This window comes from Borostomias antarcticus (genome assembly GCF_949987555.1).
Source record: "Borostomias antarcticus genome assembly, chromosome: 24".
NCBI lineage: Eukaryota > Metazoa > Chordata > Actinopteri > Stomiiformes > Stomiidae > Borostomias > Borostomias antarcticus.
The window spans coordinates 5,533,216-5,559,437 of NC_140257.1; the positions used below are offsets into that span (position 1 = coordinate 5,533,216).

General features: G+C 47.7%; 1 protein-coding gene across 1 annotated transcript in view; it reads right to left on the bottom strand.

The window, feature by feature from the left end:
• Positions 1–26,222, bottom strand: part of adcy8 (adenylate cyclase 8 (brain)) — a gene marked incomplete at both ends in the record, with an annotated part of 93,500 nt that overhangs the window by 38,708 nt on the left and 28,570 nt on the right. Inside the window, 6 exons of the mRNA XM_084458002.1 lie at positions 1,473–1,670; positions 19,808–20,078; positions 21,821–21,979; positions 23,952–24,079; positions 25,094–25,205; positions 25,768–25,898. Of these exons, the coding sequence (XP_084314128.1) occupies positions 1,473–1,670; positions 19,808–20,078; positions 21,821–21,979; positions 23,952–24,079; positions 25,094–25,205; positions 25,768–25,898 (999 nt within the window). The remainder of the gene's footprint in view (positions 1–1,472; positions 1,671–19,807; positions 20,079–21,820; positions 21,980–23,951; positions 24,080–25,093; positions 25,206–25,767; positions 25,899–26,222) is intronic.

The following is a 26,222-nucleotide window of genomic DNA, read 5'->3' on the forward strand; positions in this document are numbered from 1 at the left end:
GCCCACGTCACACAAACACACAGCCGCCACGGTTGCATGCTTCACTTCCACCACAAGCGATAGAGAGAGGAGAGAGCAAGGGGGCCAGCTAGGGGTTCTGGGAGTGAGTACAGCTGAAGAGCACAGGCTAGTGTTAGCTGGGCTGAAATATGGCTACTAACTTCCACACAAAGTGACAGCTAATCAACCAAAGTTTAAAGGTTGTGAAAAGCTGCCTTTTAATGTCAGTGGTTTTTGAGCCATCTGATGACAACAACACTTGGAGCTAATGGAGAGAGAAATACATTTTTGGTTAGCACGGTTAGCAAAAAGGTTAGCATTTGCAAAGCTAGCTCTAGCTTTGCACTATTGCACTACACACCATTCTAGCCCTTTATCTTAGCTGATGAGTCACCATTGTCGACAGACTTTAATGAGTCATCTCAATCAAATTCATAAATTGTGCTCCTTGACCTTTCACCCTATGACCCCTGCTGCCCCCTCGCTCTGTCTCGTTCTCAAAGGGTGCTGGGAAATTATCAAGAGGATGTTTCATGTTTGTCACGACTATGCCAAAAAATGAGAGGTCAACAGCAACTCACTGGACATCGGGCTTAAAGGGAACCAAAAAGGGTCTTGGTTAATATGGGCACACAGTAAAAGGGAAACACAGGTCGGGGGCAAAGGTCAAAATAAAGCTCAACTCAACGGTGTAGAAAAGTGGCTTTACTTATGGAACAAACGGAAATAGAGTGGGGAAGAACAGAAACGGCAAAAAAGCTGAACATATCAACTTTTTCCACATGACTTTAAAAGGATAACAAGTCCATGACATGGACATTCGGTCATGAGTAAACTTAAGGGGGTTCTGCATTCTTGGCAAAGCCAATCGGCATTGCCAAAGACCAACTTATCATAATACTAGCCTATTATTATCAATACAAAGCAAAATGTGTAATTCTCTGAATTAGTGTAATTGGACACGAGTCATTGACAATGTACTTCTAATTCAACGTCAGTGTGTCGATTGGAAATTGGAATAGATTGGAATAGATGTTTCAGTTATCCATTTGGAATGCAGTTGCCACACTGAGCTGCTCTAACTGAAACAAAAGCATTACAAACTAACATGGCCACGGAAAAATAACCAGCAATTTATGTTCTATCCTTTATACTTTAAATCTGGAGTGAGGAGATTCATCTTACAGTTCACCTTTTGGTTGGCTAAATCAATCTGATTACTATCGATCTTATCCTTCTTCTCAAACATTATGGGGGTGACTCATGCGAGGGGTAGAGAGTATAATTCATCAGAGAACAACAATGATGACATGCTCCTATTTTAGTGAGAGTTGGTAATTGTGAAGTACCTTTAGCTTACTCATGATTTGAAAAAAGAAAAGAAAATTGTCTTTTTAATGAGTTCTTCTGAAGCCGATATCTCAGAGAATAGATATGAGGAGAAAAACAGAATCTGTCTAAAGCCCAGCTACCTTTTCTTCCAGGCTGGCGTCTTTAAACATCAGTGAGAAAGGCTTGATATGCTCTCTTCTCAACTTATCGCCACTCCGTAAGTCGATGGCGCTCTCTATTCGCTTGTTAATTTCCTCAGGACCAGAGTGGACATGCAAAGCTTGTGCGAGATGGTTTGGAAGCAGATTTATTGAATTTCTCGTGAGGGCAGCCAGAGTCTAGGGGAAAGCACATGCAAATACAATAAACCTGCTTGTCCCCTATTTTCATTCAGTTACAAAACAAGTACATACGGTACATAACCAAATTAAAAACAAGTACATACAATAACATACACAAATGAAAAAAGACATTAAAGAAAAAAAGTGTAATTCCAACAGATAGCTCAGAGCAATCCATGCATCTCCCACTCATTCGCTCCAACTCCTCTCAGTGCTGAAACTACAGATGACAGACTGTTGTACACACCTAAAGAAATGGCTCTCAAAAGTCACAATATCCATTTATATGATAAGAAAGAAACAGGACAAAGGAAGTGGCAAAATCAACATACAAAATGAAGAAGCAAAAATGTAACAAAAAAACAAAGTGGCAAGGCAACGAGGCTTCAACGTATCTTTTGTAAATCACATGAAACATGATGGCATTGGGGATGCCCAACTTTCAAGTACTGCTATTGTTATGGACATGCCCTTTCCCTTTAAGAGATCCAGCGTTTCCCCTAGGATGTTTTTCAGGGGGGTGGTAAGGCCCCCCTAAACTACCAATGCGTATGAATGCTGAACAGCTGAAAATAAATCGCAAAAGCATTGCTGAAAATACATAACATTTGTCTTAATGGGGAAAATGTGAACTAACTTGAATGCAACTCCATTTAGTCCACAACACCCACCCTAGCTAATGTTAGCCTACATAGTTACTAACATCAGAAGACATGGACTTAACTGTGGTTACATTACTTATGTAGCTAACTCCAGCAACAGGAAATATTTTCATGTTCATGTTTCATGTACATTTTCATGTACTTTCATGAAATATTTTCATGTCATGCGCCCTGTCGGTTCAGAGAGCCCTGAACGCTGTCCCTGTGGGTTCAGAGAGCCCTGAACGCTGTCCCTGTGGGTGCAGAGAGCCCAGAACGCTGTCCCTGTGGGTGCAGAGAGCCCAGAACGCTGTCCCTGTGGGTGCAGAGAGCCCTGAACGCTGTCCCTGTGGGTGCAGAGAGCCCTGAACGCTGTCCCTGTGGGTGCAGAGAGCCCTGAACGCTGTCCCTGTGGGTTCAGAGAGCCCAGAACGCTGTCCCTGTGGGTGCAGAGAGCGCTGGACGCTGTCCCTGTGGGTGCAGAGAGCCCTGAACGCTGTCCCTGTCGGTGCGGAGGGCGCTGAACGCTGTCCCTGTGGGTGCAGAGAGCCCTGAACGCTGTCCCTGTGGGTGCAGAGAGCCCTGAACGCTGTCCCTGTGGGTGCAGAGAGCGCTGAACGCTGTCCTTGAACGCCACAGAGGGCGCTGGGGGGAGGAGCTAGGAGCGCCAGCTCCACTCATCCATGTCTTTTGTACCCATGCAAGCAGACCGTTCTGCTCTCAGCTGTCAGACCCACCGGGGGGTTGGTATCACCGAGAGAGATACCAGAGCCTAGTGATACCGGCTGGCCTGCTACCTCTCTGCCCAGTGGGCTGTGACTGCACAGTATCTGATGCACCATGACAAGTGATGTGATAGCAAACAAGATGCTTTGATCTATAAAATATGACCCCATGTAGTGCATAGCATAAGCCCAGTCAGTTGCCAAGGCTGGTTAATGCTGAGTCCACCTGCTCTGACAGGTGGGTGAATTTTACAGTATTGATGTAATGGCTGCCGCCAATGACTCTTAACAACTTTTTTTATGTGCCGTTGAGACCGAGGGGAAGTTTAGTGAATGGCTACTGTAGCTATTAAGTTTGAGCAACTGACATTACCTATCCATTACAAGCTATTAGCCGTCTCCTACAGCAGATGAATGACAGCTGAACAAAGTACCCTCAGGGTGTGTGAGGCCATAATGACATCTTCAGTCATCTGTGTGTGTGTGTGTGTGTGTGTGTGTGTGTGTGTGTGTGTGTGTGTGTGTGTGCGTGTTTGTGTGTGTGTGTGTGTGTGTGTGTGTGTGCGCGCACGTGTGTATATGTGTGTGTGCGTGTCATCTTCAGTCATCTGTGTGTGTGTGTGTGCGTGCGTGTGTGTGCAGGAAGGCTGAAATGTCTTTGACCAACTGTCCATTAGCATCATTCTGTCAGCGAACATCGCAGCGCTGAGCACTTCATATGGCCACATAGTATCCATTATACTGAGAGGCTATTAAAATGAAATCCCAAGACGGCGTCGTGTCTGCGTTCTGTAATAGGTCTCATTCATATCAGGCCAGTCTTTTACCTGGCGATCTTTAGAGCCTATCATTAATGTTCATTACCAAAAGATTTAAAACTCATCAAGTGGAAGATTACAGCTGAAATGTTACGGTCTGCTATTGGACCGAGGGATCGAGGTGCTTTACACAACTTCAGCGCAAAGGTTAGGATATCATCAGACCTCTGGAGACGATTGGACGTTGTTTTAAAGGTCATAGCGCCGCAAAATGCTTTCAATTACAAATATACATTAACTCAAGTCATAGAACTGAAAGAGCAAATGTTTTCCTCTCGTCGAGTTAACGTCTCGTTCTTTTCACTCATCTTCGCTTTCGCCGAAGACGATAACAAGGAGAGGAAAGAATATGAACGTTTCAATCCAAACTATTATACAGCATATTCTAGCAGCACAGTGGAATCTTACTTATACACTTACGATACGATTCAATACGATTTACTTTATTGTCGTTTTAGGGAAATGTGTCTTGGACTTCAATACCGCGCATATATAGATTGCCTCTATACAGAAACAGAAAACACATATACCACATATTGCACATAATACATATATTGCTCATAACCCGTATTGCATGAACCTCAGTAAAAAAAACACCTTGACCCATTGCACAACCCCCACAACCTCAAAATCCTGATTGAGGTCAGCACAAATGAATGTTAAAAACGTATTAATTTCCAATTGAGTGCTTTATACCGTCTGCCTGAGGGCAACAGCTCAAATTCAGCGTATAGGATATGAGATGGGTCAGACTATTCCCTGGGCCTGCCTGGAAACGGACTGCTCGTAAACGGACTGGAGGGACTTACACTCAGCAGACGGAGCTCAGCTCCCTGTCCTCTAGACTCATGTTCTATGAATGCAACTGAGACATTTAAATGACTAGTTTGGTATTTACTGTAGCACATAAGCCCTATTATAAGGTTATTTACGACCATATACAATGGCCCATATCATTGTTGATGAATTGTGCACTCTTGAGATATTAGTGCTCATTGCTTATGTCACAGTTTAGTCACAGATAACCATATAATGGCAAAAACAAACTAATCCTTTAAACAGCATGAAGAATCAGGGATGTATTTTTTGCAATGCCGGGATGCAATGCAGGTAAGAAGCATGGGAGAGGAGAGAGGAGGGAGAGAGAGGAGAGAGAGGAGGGAGAGAGGAGAGGGAGAGGAGAGAGGAGGGAGAGAGAGGAGAGAGAGAGGAGGGAGAGAGAGAGAGAGATGAGGGAGAGAGAGAGAGAGAGAGAGGAGGGAGAGAGAGGAGGGAGAGAGAGAGAGAGATGAGGGAGAGAGAGAGAGAGAGAGAGGAGGGAGAGAGAGGAGGGAGAGAGAGGAGGGAGAGAGAGAGGAGGGAGAGGAGAGAGAGAGGAGGGAGAGAGGAGAGAGAGGAGGGAGAGGAGAGAGAGAGGGAGGGAGAGAGGAGGGAAAGGAGAGAGGAGGGAGAGAGAGGAGGGAGAGAGAGAGGAGGGAGAGAGGAGAGGGAGAGGAGGGAGAGAGAGGAGAGAGAGGAGGGAGAGGAGAGAGGAGGGAGAGAGAGGAGAGGGAGAGGAGAGAGAGAGGAGAGAGAGAGGAGGGAGAGGAGAGAGGAGGGAGAGAGAGGAGAGAGGAGGGAGAGGAGAGAGGAGGGAGAGAGAGGAGGGAGAGAGAGAGGAGAGAGGAGGGAGAGAGAGGAGGGAGAGGAGAGAGAGAGAGAGGAGGGAGAGAGAGGAGGGAGAGAGAGAGAGGAGGGAGAGAGAGAGAGAGAGAGAGGAGGGAGAGGAGAGAGGAGAGGGAGAGGAGGGAGAGGGAGAGAGAGAGGAGGGAGAGGAGAGAGGAGGGAGAGAGGAGGGAGAGAGGAGAGAGAGGGAGAGGAGAGAGAGAGGAGGGAGAGAGGAGAGAGAGGAGGGAGAGAGGAGAGAGAGGAGGGAGAGGAGAGAGAGAGGAGAGAGGAGGGAGAGGAGAGAGGAGGGAGAGGAGAGAGGAGGGAGAGAGAGAGAGAGAGAGGAGGGAGAGAGGAGGGAGAGGAGAGAGGAGGGAGAGGAGAGAGGAGGGAGAGAGAGGAGGGAGAGAGAGGAGGGAGAGAGAGAGGAGGGAGAGAGAGAGAGAGAGGAGGGAGAGAGAGAGAGAGAGAGAGGAGGGAGAGAGAGGAGGGAGAGAGAGAGGAGGGAGAGAGAGAGAGAGAGGAGGGAGAGAGGAGAGAGAGAGAAGGGAGAGGAGAGAGAGAGGAGGGAGAGAGGAGAGAGAGAGGAGGGAGAGAGAGGAGGGAGAGGAGAGAGAGAGGAGGGAGAGGAGAGAGGAGGAGAGAGGAGAGGGAGAGGAGGGAGAGAGGAGGAGAGAGAGAGGAGGGAGAGGAGAAAGAGAGGAGAGAGAGAGGAGGGAGAGGAGAGAGAGAGGAGAGAGAGGAGAGAGAGAGAAGGGAGAGGAGAGAGAGAGGAGGGAGAGAGGAGAGAGAGAGAAGGGAGAGGAGAGAGAGAGAAGGGAGAGGAGAGAGAGAGGAGGGAGAGAGGAGAGAGAGAGAAGGGAGAGGAGAGAGAGAGGAGGGAGAGGAGAGGAGAGGAGGGAGAGAGGAGAGAGAGAAGGGAGAGGAGAGGAGAGGAGGGAGAGAGGAGAGAGAGGAGGGAGAGAGGAGAGAGAGAGGAGGGAGAGAGAGAAGGGAGAGAGAGAGGAGAGAGAGGAAAGAGAGAGGAGGGAGAGGAGAGAGAGAGGAGGAGAGGAGGAGAGAGAGGAGAGAGAGGAGGAGAGAGAGGAGGGAGAGAGAGAGGAGAGGGGGAGGAGAGGAGGGAGAGGAGAGGATGGGGAGGGTGTGTGTAGGGTGTAGGTGTGGGGGGTGGAATATTGTACAGTACAGCTGTATTCCAGCCTTGGAATACAGTTGATGGATAGTGGTTTCTCAGTGGTGCAGTATTAGGGGGAGGAGGAAGGGATGATTTCTCAGTGGTGCAGTATTAGGTGGAGGAGGATGGGATGATTTCTCAGTGGTGCAGTATTAGGGGGAGGAGGATGGGATGATTTCTCAGTGGTGCAGTATTAGGTGGAGGAGGATGGGATGATTTCTCAGTGGTGCAGTATTAGGGGGAGGAGGATGGGATGATTTCTCAGTGGTGCAGTATTAGGGGGATGAGGATGGGATGATTTCTCAGTGGCCGCCTCCCTCTGGCTCCTCTTTGTTCCCTCTGAGGAACCCAGTATGTTTTCATCCAGTGCTCCTCCCTCCCTCAGCAGTCTGGTTCTGTCTGTCAAAAAGACACCATTCAAATTGTTTGAGTGCGCAGTCACTGCCACGGCCTGTACAGTCAGCTGACCAGGAGACACATGCCTGATTGGACAACCAAATCAGAGGACAAAAGCTCTCATGTTCCGTCGAATCACGGCAGCACGTTTGATATTGACTTTAGCGCATCGTAAAATAAGTAAAGAACCACACTACGACGTGCTACCACACTGCTGTCGCCATGTTGGTTAAGTGCTTTGTCGATGGCGCTCTCTATTCATTCGATCATTTCCTCAGGACTGGAGTGGACATGTGAAGCTCGCCTCAAAGGTCACACCACAATCTTTCTCCTTTCAAGCAGCAATCCAATCACGAAGCACATGTAACGGTAGTACTCTGCCCTGCACGCTGTTCGTTCAGTTCGACCCGTGTTAACCCTTTTGATACGACCACGTCACCGGCAACATTTAAAAAATATCTAACAAATATTTAATAATATTTAAAAAATATCTAACAAATCAAAAAAAATCCTCACTCCAACACTTGCTGAAAGCTGAGAAACTGCGCTTTCTAGTATTATGGGGAAAATCCAATTAATATTCAAAATGTTGTCACTGTACTTTCAGGGTTTTAAGGGCTCGCCCAGGGCGGGATTCAAACCCACGCTCTTACGAGCTCTTCCGCCCTGACAGTTGCGCTAATAGGGACGTCCATCTTGGAGGGACTGTCGGCGCTCCTTTACCAGCTACTCGCTGCCGCTACGTCGGACTCACTCCACGAGGGCTCATGAGGACTCACCAATCACTCAATTCACTCATTCATTCAACTGGTCAACTGTCCACAAAAGCCCGTAATACCTAGAATAAACGGGAAAACACTGTTTAAAAAGTTCAAAATTAATGATAGCTAATAAAGTGTTTGGGATAAAACGTTTTCTCTTTTCTGCTATTGCACATTGGCTCACTTATAGTTGATACTATGTTATTATTCTATTGGTTTCTACAGTGAGAATAGAAGAATAGAATAGAATTCCCCCGACCCAGAGCTCTCTCCCTCCTCCTCCTCCTGTCCTCTCATCTACTCTGATCACCCGACCCAGAGCTCTCTCCCTCCTCCTCCTCCTGTCCTCTCATCTACTCTGATCACCCGACCCAGAGCTCTCTCCCTCCTCCTCCTCCTGTCCTCTCATCTACTCTGATCACCCGACCCAGAGCTCTCTCCCTCCTCCTCCTCCTGTCCTCTCATCTACTCTGATCCCCCGACCCAGAGCTCTCTCCCTCCTCCTCCTCCTCCTGTCCTCTCATCTACTCTGATCACCCGACCCAGAGCTCTCTCCCTCCTCCTCCTCCTCCTCCTGTCCTCTCATCTACTCTGATCCCCCGACCCAGAGCTCTCTCCCTCCTCCTCCTCCTCCTGTCCTCTCATCTACTCTGATCACCCGACCCAGAGCTCTCTCCCTCCTCCTCCTCCTCCTGTCCTCTCATCTACTCTGATCACCCGACCCAGAGCTCTCTCCCTCCTCCTCCTGTCCTCTCATCTACTCTGATCACCCGACCCAGAGCTCTCTCCCTCCTCCTCCTCCTGTCCTCTCATCTACTCTGATCACCCGACCCAGAGCTCTCTCCCTCCTCCTCCTCCTCCTGTCCTCTCATCTACTCTGATCCCCCGACCCAGAGCTCTCTCCCTCCTCCTCCTCCTCCTCCTCCTCCTGTCCTCTCATCTACTCTGATCACCCGACCCAGAGCTCCCTCCCTCCTCCTCCTCCTGTCCTCTCATCTACTCTGATCACCCGACCCAGAGCTCTCTCCCTCCTCCTCCTCCTGTCCTCTCATCTACTCTGATCCCCCGACCCAGAGCTCTCTCCCTCCTCCTCCTCCTCCTGTCCTCTCATCTACTCTGATCACCCGACCCAGAGCTCTCTCCCTCCTCCTCCTCCTGTCCTCTCATCTACTCTGATCCCCCGACCCAGAGCTCTCTCCCTCCTCCTCCTCCTCCTCCTCCTGTCCTCTCATCTACTCTGATCACCCGACCCAGAGCTCTCTCCCTCCTCCTCCTCCTGTCCTCTCATCTACTCTGATCACCCGACCCAGAGCTCCCTCCCTCCTCCTCCTCCTGTCCTCTCATCTACTCTGATCACCCGACCCAGAGCTCTCTCCCTCCTCCTCCTCCTCCTCCTCCTGTCCTCTCATCTACTCTGATCACCCGACCCAGAGCTCTCTCCCTCCTCCTCCTCCTGTCCTCTCATCTACTCTGATCACCCGACCCAGAGCTCTCTCCCTCCTCCTCCTCCTCCTGTCCTCTCATCTACTCTGATCCCCCGACCCAGAGCTCTCTCCCTCCTCCTCCTCCTCCTGTCCTCTCATCTACTCTGATCACCCGACCCAGAGCTCTCTCCCTCCTCCTCCTCCTGTCCTCTCATCTACTCTGATCACCCGACCCAGAGCTCTCTCCCTCCTCCTCCTCCTCCTGTCCTCTCATCTACTCTGATCACCCGACCCAGAGCTCTCTCCCTCCTCCTCCTCCTGTCCTCTCATCTACTCTGATCACCCGACCCAGAGCTCTCTCCCTCCTCCTCCTCCTGTCCTCTCATCTACTCTGATCCCCCGACCCAGAGCTCTCTCCCTCCTCCTCCTCCTCCTGTCCTCTCATCTACTCTGATCCCCCGACCCAGAGCTCTCTCCCTCCTCCTCCTCCTGTCCTCTCATCTACTCTGATCACCCGACCCAGAGCTCTCTCCCTCCTCCTCCTCCTGTCCTCTCATCTACTCTGATCACCCGACCCAGAGCTCTCTCCCTCCTCCTCCTCCTGTCCTCTCATCTACTCTGATCACCCGACCCAGAGCTCTCTCCCTCCTCCTCCTCCTCCTGTCCTCTCATCTACTCTGATCACCCGACCCAGAGCTCTCTCCCTCCTCCTCCTCCTCCTCCTCCTGTCCTCTCATCTACTCTGATCACCCGACCCAGAGCTCTCTCCCTCCTCCTCCTCCTCCTCCTGTCCTCTCATCTACTCTGATCCCCCGACTCTGTGTATTCAAGAGGGCTTCCTGTTGCCGTGGCTTCCCGCAGCGCCACTTCAACGCTCTTGTCAAACAACGAGTGCAAATGTCACTCTTGCCGCCGGCCCTCCCTCCAGCCGAGTCTCTGCCATCGCCGCTGGTCATCAGCACGTCATCAGGCCACGCGCAGCCTAAAGGTCACGCCTTTTCCATTCGGACATTCTTCTAATTATAGACTCGGCAGCGCCATTTCGCTCCAAAGTGGTGGTTGGTTGCACCAATATGAGGTCATGCGTTTGATACTGTATGTACTTGAAAGGGAACACTTTTGACCCCACAAATACCAGCATACAGCATGAGGGGTACAGAGGGAGGATCAGATGACAGGATCAAACAGTATGAAAACATGACATTTCTGGGAAGAGCTATTTTATATCTTTGTCACGTAGTGTCTGTTCTGTGTTGGAGAATCATTCCTACTTCTATATCAGAATAGAATTCCTAATAGTTCTTGGACGACACAGAGTAGGAGTTAATGAACAAAGCATGCCTTTGGGAATTTGATAATTGATGAACTAATCAAGATGTGATTAAAAAAAATAACGGATCCAGATGTTTGGATTGTCTCTGGCAACAGCAGATAGCCTTTAAAATATATATTTCCACTGCTTTATATCATCACATCAACCTCTGAGAGCCCAAGGGAAACTCGTGATATGATGCAAGCAAATCCCAGCAGACACACAAACATGTGAGAGAACTGTATCTCAGGCCAGGAGTAGAAGCTCTGCTCACTCAGAACTCATTCATACTCATTTCACTCAGGATCGGGCTCCATTAAACTGTGTTGTTGCTCCTGGCTCTATTTCCACGGTCAACAGCAATGCTGCATATTTATACACTGTAGACCTTCACCCATCAGTGGAACAAAGAACAGGCTCACCCCGGATTTTGAGCTCACAACAAGCATCACTTCTCCACTTCCCTGTTGCTCTCTGTTCCTCACCAGCTGTCCAACTGTCGCTTTGAGGTCCAAACAAACTCTCAACCAGACAAAACTCAAGGAGAAAGATAAAGGAATCCCTTTTGCTGCGCCTGCTGTTCCCAAAAGTGTGGGGAACACTGGGTTCCTGGGTTTGTGGGGGGCAGGAACGTGCAGCATCATCAAACGCAGCCAGACGTTGAGGCGAACGCCTTGTGACAGCGGCGTGCGCTATGACAGCCGGCGGCGAGGGAGAGAGGAGAGAGATGAAGGGTTGGAGAGGAGACGAAGACGACATCCAGAGAGAGAGATGAAGGGTTGGAGAGGAGACGAAGACGACATCCAGAGTCCATGGAAGGGAGAGGAATCTAGTTCCATTGCCCCCCGGACATTCTTCGAGTCTTGTATTTGAACTACCAGAATATGTTTCAAATCTCCTCTTTAGAAGGCAGAGTCATGAGGTCATTTCCCTTGGAACACTGCTTCTTGTAGCGTCTAATCTAAAGCAAACAGCTGTTTTATTCTGGTCTATGGAATTCTTGATATACTATATTTATAATGCAAAAGAATAAGAAGGGCTCTGAAAATCTTTTTGAATTTTTGAGAATATCCCCACAGAGTGGTGGGTACAGTTGTACAGCATAAACGGATACTGGCGTGAAAAACATGCACATGTGGATGGAGTCACAAGGTATGTCATAAAATAAGCCAGCCACCAATACTAACGAAAACTGGTAGTTATAACCAGTCATCACCGCACACACACACACACACACCCACACACACACACACACACACACACACACACACACACACACACACACTCGCAACCAACCAGAGAGTGAAGGTGAGGGGGGTTGAGAGAACCAGGGATGAAAAGCACACAAGAGCGAGAACTTCAGCGAAGTGAAGTGAAAACAAAAGACACGTCAGAACATCGGAGACACTCTTTGATATGCAAAGATGGAGCCTTTTCAATCGACTGTCCTGACAGGCGCTCATTGTGCCTGAAAACAAAGGGTCGGTACTTATCGAAAATAACATTCCACTGAATTCAAACAGATCCACGGTTACATCATCAGCTCTCTGCACCCTGACAACTCCACCAAGGAACCACACAGGGCATCTGGAGTTCACTCATACTTTTCTGCATAGGGAATAGTTTGAAATGTTATCATAGTTTCATAATTGTGAAACTCATTTCACTGCAAGCTGTACTGCAGTGCTTTTGGTGTTGTTTGTGCTTCTCTTACACCGTACGCCATCGCACATCTCAATCAGCAACATGTCCCTTACACCGTACGCCAACACACATCTCAGTCACCAACATGTCCCTTACACCGTACGCCAACACACATCTCAATCACCAACATGTCCCTTACACCGTACGCCAACGCACATCTCAATCACCAACATGTCCCTTACACCGTCATCAACGCACATCTCAATCACCAACATGTCCCTTACACCGTACGCCAACACACATCTCAATCACCAACATGTTTCTTACACCGTACACCAACGCACATCTCAATCACCAACATGTTTCTTACACCGTACGCCAACGCACATCTCAATCACCAACATGTCCCTTACACCGTACGCCATCGCACATCTCAATCACCAACATGTCCCTTACACCGTACGCCATCGCACATCTCAATCACCAACATGTCCCTTACACCGTACGCCAACGCACATCTCAATCACCAACATGTCCCTTACACCGTACGCCAACACACATCTCAATCACCAACATGTCCCTTACACCGTACGCCAACACACATCTCAATCACCAACATGTCCCTTACACCGTACGCCAACGCACATCTCAATCACCAACATGTCCCTTACACCGTACGCCATCGCACATCTCAATCACCAACATGTCCCTTACACCGTACGCCATCGCACATCTCAATCACCAACATGTCCCTTACACCGTACGCCAACACACATCTCAGTCACCAACATGTCCCTTACACCGTACACCATCGCACATCTCAATCACCAACATGTCCCTTACACCGTACGCCAACACACATCTCAATCACCAACATGTCCCTTACACCGTCATCAACGCACATCTCAATCACCAACATGTCCCTTACACCGTACACCATCGCACATCTCAATCAGCAACATGTCCCTTACACCGTCATCAACGCACATCTCAATCACCAACATGTCCCTTACACCGTACGCCAACGCACATCTCAGTCACCAACATGTCCCTTACACCGTACACCATCGCACATCTCAATCACCAACATGTCCCTTACACCGTACGCCAACACACATCTCAATCACCAACATGTCCCTTACACCGTACGCCATCGCACATCTCAATCAGCAACATGTCCCTTACACCGTCATCAACGCACATCTCAATCACCAACATGTCCCTTACACCGTACGCCAACACACATCTCAATCACCAACATGTTTCTTACACCGTACACCAACGCACATCTCAATCACCAACATGTTTCTTACACCGTACGCCAACGCACATCTCAATCACCAACATGTCCCTTACACCGTACGCCATCACACATCTCAATCACCAACATGTCCCTTACACCGTATGCCATCGCACATCTCAATCACCAACATGTCCCTTACACCGTACGCCAACGCACATCTCAATCACCAACATGTCCCTTACACCGTACGCCAACACACATCTCAATCACCAACATGTCCCTTACACCGTACGCCAACACACATCTCAGTCACCAACATGTCCCTTACACCGTACGCCAACACACATCTCAGTCACCAACTTGTCCCTTACACCGTACGCCAACACACATCTCAATCACCAACATGTCCCTTACACCGTACGCCAACACACATCTCAGTCACCAACATGTCCCTTACACCGTACGCCAACGCACATCTCAATCACCAACATGTCCCTTACACCGTCATCAACGCACATCTCAATCACCAACATGTCCCTTACACCGTACGCCAACACACATCTCAATCACCAACATGTCCCTTACACCGTACGCCATCGCACATCTCAATCAGCAACATGTCCCTTACACCGTCATCAACGCACATCTCAATCACCAACATGTCCCTTACACCGTACGCCAACACACATCTCAATCACCAACATGTCCCTTACACCGTACGTCATCGCACATCTCAATCACCAACATGTCCCTTACACCGTACGCCAACACACATCTCAATCACCAACATGTCCCTTACACCGTACGTCATCGCACATCTCAATCACCAACATGTCCCTTACACCGTCATCAACGCACATCTCAATCACCAACATGTCCCTTACACCGTACGCCATCGCACATCTCAATCACCAACATGTCCCTTACACCGTACGTCATCGCACATCTCAATCACCAACATGTCCCTTACACCGTACGCCATCGCACATCTCAATCACCAACATGTCCCTTACACCGTACGCCAACGCACATCTCAATCACCAACATGTCCCTTACACCGTACGCCAACACACATCTCAATCACCAACATGTCCCTTACACCGTACGCCATCGCACATCTCAATCAGCAACATGTCCCTTACACCGTACGCCATCGCACATCTCAATCACCAACATGTCCCTTACACCGTACGCCAACACACATATCAATCACCAACATGTCCCTTACACCGTACGCCATCGCACATCTCAATCACCAACATGTCCCTTACACCGTACGCCATCGCACATCTCAATCACCAACATGTCCCTTACACCGTACGCCATCGCACATCTCAATCACCAACATGTCCCTTACACCGTCATCAACGCACATCTCAATCACCAACATGTCCCTTACACCGTCATCAACGCACATCTCAATCACCAACTTGTCCCTTACACCGTACGCCATCACACATCTCAGTCACCAACATGTCCCTTACACCGTACGCCAACGCACATCTCAATCACCAACATGTCCCTTACACCGTACGCCAATGCACATCTCAATCACCAACATGTCCCTTACACCGTACGCCATCGCACATCTCAATCACCAACATGTCCCTTACACCGTACGCCAACACACATATCAATCACCAACATGTCCCTTACACCGTCATCAACGCACATCTCAATCACCAACATGTCCCTTACACCGTCATCAACGCACATCTCAATCACCAACATGTCCCTTACACCGTACGCCATCGCACATCTCAATCACCAACATGTCCCTTACACCGTACGCCATCGCACATCTCAATCACCAACATGTCCCTTACACCGTACGCCAACGCACATCTCAATCATCAACATGTCCCTTACACCGTACGCCATCGCACATCTCAATCAGCAACATGTCCCTTACACCGTACGCCATCGCACATCTCAATCACCAACATGTGTCTTACACCGTACGCCATCGCACATCTCAGTCACCGACATGTCTCCTACAGTACACCGTACGTCTCTGTGGCAAGAGATCGATGGAGTTCAGTTAAATGTAATAAACTCATGCAAACTCTTTGTTTATTCTATTAAATACAAACTCCGAGGCCCCTGCGCTCGATCGACACGGTCACGGCTCTTCTCTGTCCTGGCCCCGCAGTGGTGGAATGAACTGTCCACTGACGTCAGGACAGCAGAGTCGCTGCCCATCTTTTGTCGCAGGCTCAAAACTCATCTCTTCAAGAAGTACTACAACAATCCTCCCTCCTAAGCACTTATTGTATTGTATTGCACTGTACTTTAGATTTCTATTCTTGCACTTTGCCTTCAGCACTAGATTATGCTCTTAGTCACTTGTTTTAGAAAGAAGATGCACTTGTGAGTTTTGGCAAGTAGTAGTACATTGGCTTTTCCTACGTTAAATGCAATTATTGTTAGTCGCTTTGGATAAAAGCGTCGTCTAAATGACTGTAATGTAATGTAATGCCTACAGCTGCCCGTGTCTAGAGGCCTCAGGAGTGAGGGTCAGGGCTGAGAGGACTCTAACAGTCAGCCATGTTACATGATGAGTAGCAGGAATACTTAAAACCGTATCTACAACCTACAGGATATGACTGATAGGACGTAGCTTCCATCAATAAGTAAGTAATCACTCATCAATATGTGGTGATGAGGTGCATCTACAGTCCAATCCAGAGGGCAGTGAGCAGGTGGGTAAACTGACCAGGGCCCTGTACTAGGAAACAGGATTACGGGGTTAGCGTGATAACTTCAGGTTCAAGCCTGGTTTATCCGTACTACGAAGGTGGTTCACTTCTCACCGTGCTATATCTCCGTGGTAACTTATGCTGCCGAGCTAACCTGCTCCGGGGCAGGTTAAATTCCAGATTATGGATCAAAACGTATGAAGCACTGCCCGCTGACCGATCAATTCACTTGGAAAAAGGCATATGGACGTTAAGATTCTATATGGAACTTCAGTGTGCGAATTAAATAATCTGCTGTGCGCGAACAGCGAGAGGTTCTTAAGAAGACTTTTATTATTATTGCTCCTCTTGTGTAAAATACGGTGGACGGAACTTGGTTATGCGTATTGTTTGCCTTGTCCATGGCCGTGTCCGAATACTCATACTAAGGTATGCGATTGGTCATTTTGAGCAAATACCTCCCCTTTTACCGTGAACGCGCTCATAGCTAGATTGGACGTAGAGAAAATAATCATAGCTCCGCATTGTAAAATGTAATGGTAAACAAACAATAACAGAAATGTAAAAAAAAAAAAAACAACACCCCCAAATCTGAGGGGGCACGTGCCCCCTCAAGTTCTATAGGCACGACGCTTCTGATACGGGGCCCTGATGGTTGACGCTGGTACGGGGACCTGGTGGTTGACGCTGGTACGGGGCCCTGGTGGTTGACGCTGGTACGGGGCCCTGGTGGTTGACGCTGGTACGGGGCCCTGGTGGTTGACGCTGGTACGGGGCCCTGGTGGTTGACGCTGGTACGGGGCCCTGGTGGTTGACGCTGGCTGCTTTGTAGATCAGAGCTAATGGAGGTTTGGCTGCTGAGCAGAGGGGGGAGGAGCCACACGCTGTGTTTGAGGACTGCAGCAGAGGACACCAGAGCACCTCCCCAAAACACCATCCATGATGCCAACTTCATCTGTCCAGTCAGCCATTGTATTTTCTATGACATGTCGGTCTGTGTGTACAGTGTGTGTGTGTGTGTGTGTGTGTGTGTGTGTGTGTGTGTGTGCGTGTGTCTGTGTGTGTGTGCGTGTGTGTGTGTGTGTGTGTGTGTGTGTGTGTGTGTGTGTGTGTGTGTATGTGTGTGTGTGTGTGTGTGTGCTCACTGTCTGTATAGCGATGCTGCAGTATGACTTTTACAACCCTGTTCATTAATCAAGAGAACACAGGGGGCGTCACCCGCGGGTTTGACATGCTGGACTGACCAGCGGCCAGGTGACCCTCCATAGTGGACCGCAGCACTACTGACTGACCACACCTATGAGACTGCTTCGGGTGGGGGTGCATTTCCTCTGATCAAAATCATTCACTGGGAAAGCCCACTGAGAGAAACCTGAAACTCATATCTGACAACAACAACATCTGGCCTACATGTAAGTTGGATGATTTGTAACTAGATATAGAGATAAGGACATCCACATGCTTTGAGATCAGCTAGAGTACTGTGCATCCGATCACAGATCGTCTGAGCCATATCTGCCCATATGATCGTTTTTGTTTAGTTTTGTTACAGTATAGCGGCTGGTATAGCAGTTGCAGTAGCCATAACAATTATGATTACGAAATACGATTGATACTGAAGAGGCCTGTGCGCCTGATAAGCAGTTAAAATAATCACCTTGTGTGTGCGTGTGTGTGTGTGTGTGCGTGTGCGTGTGCGTGTGTGTGTGTGTGTGTGTGTGTGTGTGAGAAAGGTCACAGAAAGTAGAAAGCAGAAAGGACCAAGAAATAGAAGGTGCTTAGTGAAGATGTTGTAGATACTGTAGGAGGCAGTTTGAGGTGGGAGCAGCGGACAACAGAAGTTTCATGAACAGAACGGCCAAGTTGGCCGTACGCCCAGAATGATGTGAATGGGATAGTTATTCACCAAGATAAGGCAATGCATGAGCTCACACCTGTTGTATGCTAGTATAATAGAAACAGTCTCGTAATGCCCTCTGTGGATTGAACTACCTGTAAGATGGCTTTCAAATCTCTCCAAAATAGAATGGTCTCCGGGACATTTTTGTCAGAGTATGGCCGATAAAAAAAGAGCGACATCTTGAGGTCTGAATTGATTGATAGGGATAAGCTGGATAACTACACTATTGTCCTATCTCCAGATTGCAAATGCTTAGCCAAAGTTCTGGAGCCCTTGGTAAAGTTTTAAGTACTCACCAATCTGGATTCAGAGCTCATCGCTGCACCATTTCTGCTGTTACTCTTGTTACTAATGACATCATCTCAGCATTAGACAACAGGAAACATTGTGCTGCTCTCTTTGTAGATCTTTCAATCACAACCTGCTTTTAAATAGACAATCTAGTATTGGTTTGGATCAGAGGAGCCTCGTCCACTGAGGTAGAGGAGGACAGTTCTCAGTTTTTGGAGAGAAGAGAGGGATTAAAATATAAATATATGCATTTATTTATTTATAATTAATATTTCATATTATCTCTCTAGTTTTGTTCATACATCAGGTTTTCCCTATGGATAAAAACACATTATTGAAATTCTAAAGCTCCAACAGTGACATCTATAACATGCAGCTGGAGGACCCATAGATATCTATCTAAGCACTCTGCATAACGGTGACGACTGGTGTTGATAAGAGGTCTTCTGCTCCTTACTCTAGTCCAGTCTGTCCTGTTCTTAAGCTAGTCCCATCTCTAGCACACATGTGGTCAGACTCTAGGAATAGAGAGCAGACCAGGTACAAACAGTAAAAGCCAACTAGGCACTAATGAACAGATGTATAAGGGTGTAAGACTGAACTATGTATAGAATCCGGCCACACTGTGACTATAAAGATGGCAAAAACGCAATGCTATGTTGTCTGATCGGAGTTCACTGAATCTATGGTGTATCTGTGACTGACCCAGGATCTGTCTGCTGTTATACTCTGAATGGAGTGTGTCTCTGTGACTGACCCAGGGTCTGTCTGCTGTTATACTCTGAATGGAGTGTGTCTCTGTGACTGACCCAGGATCTGTCTGCTGTTCAACTCTGAATGGAGTGTGTCTCTGTGACTGACCCAGGATCTGTCTGCTGTTGGACTCAAAAATCTTGAGTCTGATCTACAATTCTGTTCCGGCGTACTCCTTCCTCTCGGCATTGACTCTTCAATACCGAACCTCCATCATCTATCAGGTGGTCACAGTATATTCACTAGGCTGCTCACTGTCCCTCCCACTGTCTACATAGTTACAGTACATGGTCAAAAGCAGCTCTACTCATCAAACTCTAATGAATTATGTTCTCTTCAAATCGCCGCAACACAAATGACAGCCACATGGTCAGGTGGAATCAGTCAGAGGTTATCGGTCAATTTAAGAATACATCTGCTCTCACACACACCATGAAGAGACAGGCAGACAGACGGACACATGAGAACTTAAAATCACTAGACATGGATATTATTGTCATACTGAGAGGTCTTGGTTAGGTTTGGGTAGCATATTCTGTCAAACAGGACAGGCAAACAGGCAAATGACAAAATGCACAATACAAACCTGATTCACCCAATCAGGATACAGTAGCAGTCCATACATTCACACTGAACAACCAGGCAGACAAGTGAGAAGATCCCACGACACAGGACACAGTCCGACGTACAAGCCGTGCAAACTTACGTTCTGCTTGCCCACGATGTTGTCGAACGGGAGCTCGGGGCTCCAGGAGCCCTCGTTGAAGGTGGCGCTGCTGACGCGGCGCTCGCCCGAGCTGGTCGCCTCCTTCATGATGTCCTCGGGCAGCGCCAGCAGGCTGTCCTCCGGCTGCTTGATGAGGTACGTCTCGATGTTGTGCCGGCGCAGGAAGTCGTTGCGGTCCTTGCCGTGGCCCTCCTCCACCTGGTAGTGGCCGTTCAGACAGTCCAGCGCTGCCTTGGAGATGTGGATCCGCCTGGACATCACAGAACATCAGCGGATCACCTCAGACTTCTTCAACATGAAAACAAAACAGGTTTCTCTATCAAACGGTTTGGGGCAGAGGTTATTGAGGTTTTAGAAGCTGGGACCATTCTTTCCATATTAACTAAACAACAGGAACTATGAAATACTGTATAGTGGCCTATAATGTGTGATTAGATAAGCTGGTGTGGAGCACATACTGTCTGGAGCATAAAAAGTCAAAAGTTCAGACTTTTTTATTTTTTTTATTAAACCTTTATTTTACCAGGGAAGTCCTATTGAGACAGAAGACTTTTTCGGGTCATAATGTCAACGACAGGTTTGTACCATCCTGCCAGTTCAAGGACAAACAGTACAACATATTGTATTATATTTCTCTTATTAACCTCCACAATTCAATTCTAGTAAATGCGCAGGGTTGCGACTAATTGACTTGGTTAACTGTACAGCAGATGTTACCTGAAGTATTAGATTGAAAGACCCAGCAAAATATCTTAGTACTAGAAATGGTGCTCAGAAAGCACAGACCTCCGCCCACAAACGCATGTTGTGGCTTTGTGCACGCATGTGCATGCAAGCAGGACATGTTTGGTATTGCTGCATTCATTATGTCAAGAGCTTTATTCCAGTCTAAACCCTGTGTCTCTGTCACCTCCCCGTGTCAAGATATGGCCGTTTCAATCCCAAAAAATGAATGGAGGTGAATGGCCGGTCATGTTTCGGATCCCCTTCAAAATTGAATGGGTTCTAAGTTGGCCCATGCTTCACCCCTCCACCGAGTTTCATGGAAATCGGTCTGGTAGTTTTTACGTAATCCTGCTAACAGGCGAACAGACAAACGAACGAACACGAAAACATTACCTCTTGCCCTGCGCTGTCGCTGGGGCGGAGGTAATAAGGACATTGCCTTTAATGATTTTGTGCCCAATTTTTGTCTCAAGGGCATCCGTTGGCACTGCAAACCAATCATACTAAAAGTATGTCTAAAGGGGTGATTTAGCAGAATTGTCTGCTCACTAAAGGACTCATTTCCTGATGGCATTTCTCGGTTGGGATAATCAGACACATTAGGTTATTCACAGGTTTTCAACAGGGATGTAGGCGTAAGTGTATTTCTCAAATTATCCGGTGTTGTTCAATGGCAATACCAGTCTGAAATGGCCGTGATAGCTATTATTGTAAATCAAAATGGTATGAGAGTGCCAACATTTCCTCTATCAAATAGCATTACTTTAAACACAATAATTTCAAGCAATTAAGAATTTCACTAGGCAAGGGCAACATCATATCATCCATCCAGTCATACACAGCCAGTAGCGCCTCCAGCTCAAACTACAAGAAAGGGGGAAGTGGGTAATCTCTACTGTGGGCATGGAGGAGAGGTTGGGGGGGGGGGGCATGGAGGAGGGGTTGGGGGGTTGGTAATCTCTACTGTGGGCATGGAGGAGGGGTTGGGGGGGGCATGGAGGAGGGGTTGGGGGGTTGGTAATCTCTACTGTCGGCATGGAGGAGGGGTTGAGGAAGGGTTTGGGGGTTGGTAATCTTTACTGTGGGCATGGAGGAGGGGTTGGGGGCATGGAGGAGGGGTTGGGGGGGGTGGGGGCATGGAGGAGGGGTTGGGGGGTTGGTAATCTCTACTGTGGGTATGGAGGAGGGGTTGGGGGGTTGAGGGGTCGGGGGGTTGGGGGGTTGGTAATCTCTGCTGCAGCCTTGGCACTGTGGCTGATGACTCACCCAGGGATCCCCCCTGACTCCAGTTTGTTGGCGATGTCCACGTCCCAGGACCAGACGTCAAACTGCCACTTCCTCAGTCCCAGCACGCCACACAGAACCGACCCGGAGTGGATCCCGATCCGCATGTCGATGTCGTGCTTCGTGCGCGACCTAACATATCTAGGATCAAGAACAGATCATTTGAAATTGCATTTCTGTTTATCCATCATGTTCATTCAGGTATTGATCTCCTGTGACGCAAAGGAAACAATTGAATATGCTCCAGATAAACGTGATTTCATTTATAAATTAACTTTATCGAACAGCATTTGTATTAAAATGGAAAGCCAGATGAATGTGCCTAGATGATGAATGTGTCCATGATTTCACCCAGAAAATGCCAAATAGCACATTAACATAATTTGTTCCTCATTTCATACTCGATAATTACATATTCATACAATACAAAAGGGTAGCAACATGGGTCATCGACAGCGTTTGCATGCCATTCGTGGTCCGCCAGTATCATTTCATGCCTTATAACAACAATGACAAATGCGAGTCGACAGGCAATAAAGTTAGCTTCAGCAAGGTGCTTATTTTCAATAGGCTTTTGAACGTCACCCACCATATTGGTGCAATTGTACAGCAGGGGATTGAGTTAGCCCTTCTCCAGGGCGATGCTCTGTCCAGAGCTAAATCCCAGCTATGTCAGGAACCATTCACTGCACCAGTGACTTTTGTCAGTATTATCTGTAGATACTGAATTGCAGACTGAGTGATTAAAGACAATGGCACAAGGACTGGTTCCTGACAGGCCGGTGTACCGGGGATATTGACCTGAATACAGCTCTGGACCAGGGAGAGGGATTGAGTGAGGCGGATGATCAAATCTGAAACGTCATGTGAAAAGAGTCATCGGCTAACAGTTGCACTTTTCCACTTCTGATTGTCACCGCGACGGCTCTGAAGCAAACAGGCCTCTTACCTCCCTTAAAGGACAGCTAGCTGAGTCATACTAATGGTCCCTCTAGCTTTCTCTCTCTCTCTCTCACTTTCTCTCTCTCTCTCTCTTTCTCTCTCTCTCTCTCACTTTCTCTCTCTCTCTCTCTCTCGCTTTCTCTCTCTCTCTCTCTCTCTCTCTTCCACCATCCCTTTCTCTCTCTCTCTCTCTCTCTCTCTCTCTCTCTCTTCCACCATCCCTTTCTCTCTCAACCCTCTGAATATCACAGCGCTCACTGATGAGTGATCAGTGCTCACATGCATCCTCCTTCTCTCTCAGCATCTCCGTAAAGCACAGATACTAGATATCCGTGCATGTACCTGTCCAGTAACTGTCCTGTCCTGTCCTGTCCTGTCCTGTAACTGTCCTGTCCTGTCCTGTCCTGTCCTGTCCTGTCCTGTCCTGTCCTGTCCTGTCCTGTCCTGTACCGTCCTGTACCGTCCTTTCCTGTCCTGTCCTGTACCGTCCTGTCCTGTCCTGTACCGTCCTGTACCGTCCTGTACTGTCCTGTACCGTCCTGTCCTGTCCTGTCCTGTCCTGTCCTGTCCTGTCCTGTACTGTCCTTTCCTTTCCTGTCCTGTCCTGTCCTGTCCTGTCCTGTCCTGTAACTGTCCTGTCCTGTCCTGTCCTGTCCTGTACTGTACTGTACTGTACTGTACTGTACTGTCCTGTCCTGTACCGTCCTGTCCTGTCCTGTCCTGTCCTGTCCTGTCCTGTCCTGTACCGTCCTGTACTGTCCTTTCCTTTCCTGTCCTGTCCTGTCCTGTACCGTCCTGTACTGTCCTTTCCTTTCCTGTCCTGTCCTGTCCTGTACCGTCCTGTACTGTCCTTTCCTTTCCTGTCCTGTCCTGTCCTGTCCTGTCCTGTCCTGTCCTGTCCTGTCCTGTCCTGTCCTGTCCTTTCCTGTCCTGTAGCACTGATAACCACTATGGTTAGCTGGTAGAATCATGGTCAAAGTGTCACAATGCATCAAGATAACCAAGTCAAGAAGTTAATTCTGACAACTTGTCCAAGTGTCCATTGAGATGTCCAAGCATTACTGCAACGTGAACCTACTGTAAAGTCCATAGTTTGTGCAAATGCATTTTTAAAGTCAGGCGAAATGGTGTAAATGCGAGCAGCATGGAGGGCCGTGCTCCGGGGGTGTACCTGATGGTCTGGATCATACTGAGGCCCATCTCCACACAGCAGTGAGCGTGGTCCTGCCTGGGCTCTGGAAGCCCAGAGACACAGTAGTAGCAGTCCCCCAAGATCTTGATCCTGAGACAATGGTGCTCCTACGACACAGACACAAATCAAATCAAATGAAAAATCAAATCAAAGCTTTATTTGTAGAGCGCATTTCATACACAAAGGCAACACAATGCGCTTTACAGAGAACAAGGGAGGTGGGTATACGACCCACTCTCTACATATTCCAGAGGGAAGCAAAAAAACAGTTTCACCCAGGGGCCAGAATCACCAAATCACTGCTGAATCCTAATAAAAAACAGCACGGGCCATTTATTTGATCATAATCAAAATGGCTGCGTGACATACAGTACCAAAATATCTGAATATATTCATCTGAAGCCCCAGGCCATACACACCACTCAGACTGAGGACTCAAACTCATACTGTAGGCCTTGGGCTGAACATCCACAATAAACTCACTTATTCCAGAAGCCGGTTATGCAGTCATTTGATATCTGACTGTACCCACCCGTATCTGCCTTCTCATAACGGCTGCACAGCTACAGTATGAGTCTGTTTGTGCTGCTGTATGAATATCATCTGAAGGGGAAGATCTCTTCAGAGGGGTTTTGCATTGACTCTGTGAATTGTCTCTCTCCATGCCGCATGTAAAATAATGTAGGCTAAAAATAGTCTTAAACCTGAAGCCACAACGAGTGAAGACTGAGTTTTCTTCCACACGTCAAACCTACTGTACTGTATATGTTTGATATCAGCATATTCAGCAGGTTTAAAGGCTCAAATGAATATGAAGTGGCCATGGAAGTACTGTGCAGTGTTCTGAAATCAGCATTTTGCATGGAAAGCACATTTCATATGGTGGAGTGCAACATGCTTAAGAACATAATTTGAGTGCAACTATTGGCACAAGTTTAAATACTAAAGCTTGTGCGATAAGAATGTCTTTTGAAATGGTCGTCAAATTCCTTTAAAGTGCATTGCAAACCGGGTTCCCTTTTGTAATTGGCTTTGACTGGAAACTAAGCGGACATAATCCACAAATAATTGAAAAATCAAGACGTCCATTATCTCCAGTCACAAGCAGGCGGTTAACTCACATGGGCGAGGCGGTCAAAGCGTGCAAAGAGCTCGTTCAACATGCGCACCAGCTCCTGCGCCGACAACGTTGTGGAGAGATTTGTGAAGCCTTTAACGTCTGCGAAAAGAATGCTAAATAAAATATGGAGATGTCACATTAATGTTTCATTATACTTCAACAGCTAGTGCACATGTCATCTCTATAACACACGGAGGACAGGTCCGTGCTCATAGACATGGAAGAACATGACAACAACATTGCCTTTTGTTCAGGAAAGAAGTGAACATGTTGACCCTCAACTTAAGTCTACAGTTAAGTATTTATGTCTTAGCTTATATCCCCCCAAATAAGATTAAGATCCAAAAGATATGGAACATGACTTAAGACAGTATACAGCACAACTGAACAGTTCACAAGTATAGGTTTGAGCCTCATTACCTTCCCAAAGTACCTTTTTTAAGACTATTAAGGGAAGCAGTTTGCAAGTGCTTACTGTTGACAGGAAATTCAACTGAAGTTAAATTCTTATGGAGGGGATAATCATAGTGGGCATTATTTTACTACTACAATAATACAGACCACCATTGTACATATGAATTTGTTCTTAAAGACGTGCCTGACATAATAAAGGTTAACTAAATAAAATACTATTATTAAAGTAACTCTAATGTTGGGTGAAAATGGCTGTCGTACCTGACGTTCTCATAGCGGTGGATATAGATTCTGTGGAACTGATGCTGAAGGTGCTCATCCTCTACGTTCGTCATGTCATTGATCATCTCCAGGACCACAAACCGGGGGAGAACAGACAACACCAGTCTCTCCTGTGAAGAAAAGGCACAGCCTCTTTAATAATATACTCAAGCATTCTCTCTGTGTGTTGAAAAGTAAAACGCTTCCTAGAAATCTTCAAACACAAAACCCAGGAGAGAAATCGGGAGACAGACTACGATAGAGAAAAAAAAGTGCTGGCACAGTTTTTCTAACTGCTTGTTAGCACATCTGTTCACAACAAATGCAGAAGTGACGGTTCAAAAATCACATTGTTTCACAAAATGCAGTACAAGCCCGTTCAAATAGACAATCCAGCATGAGCATAAACACACAACTACTATTTATCCTTAAGTACTGAGTCAATATATCGTGTG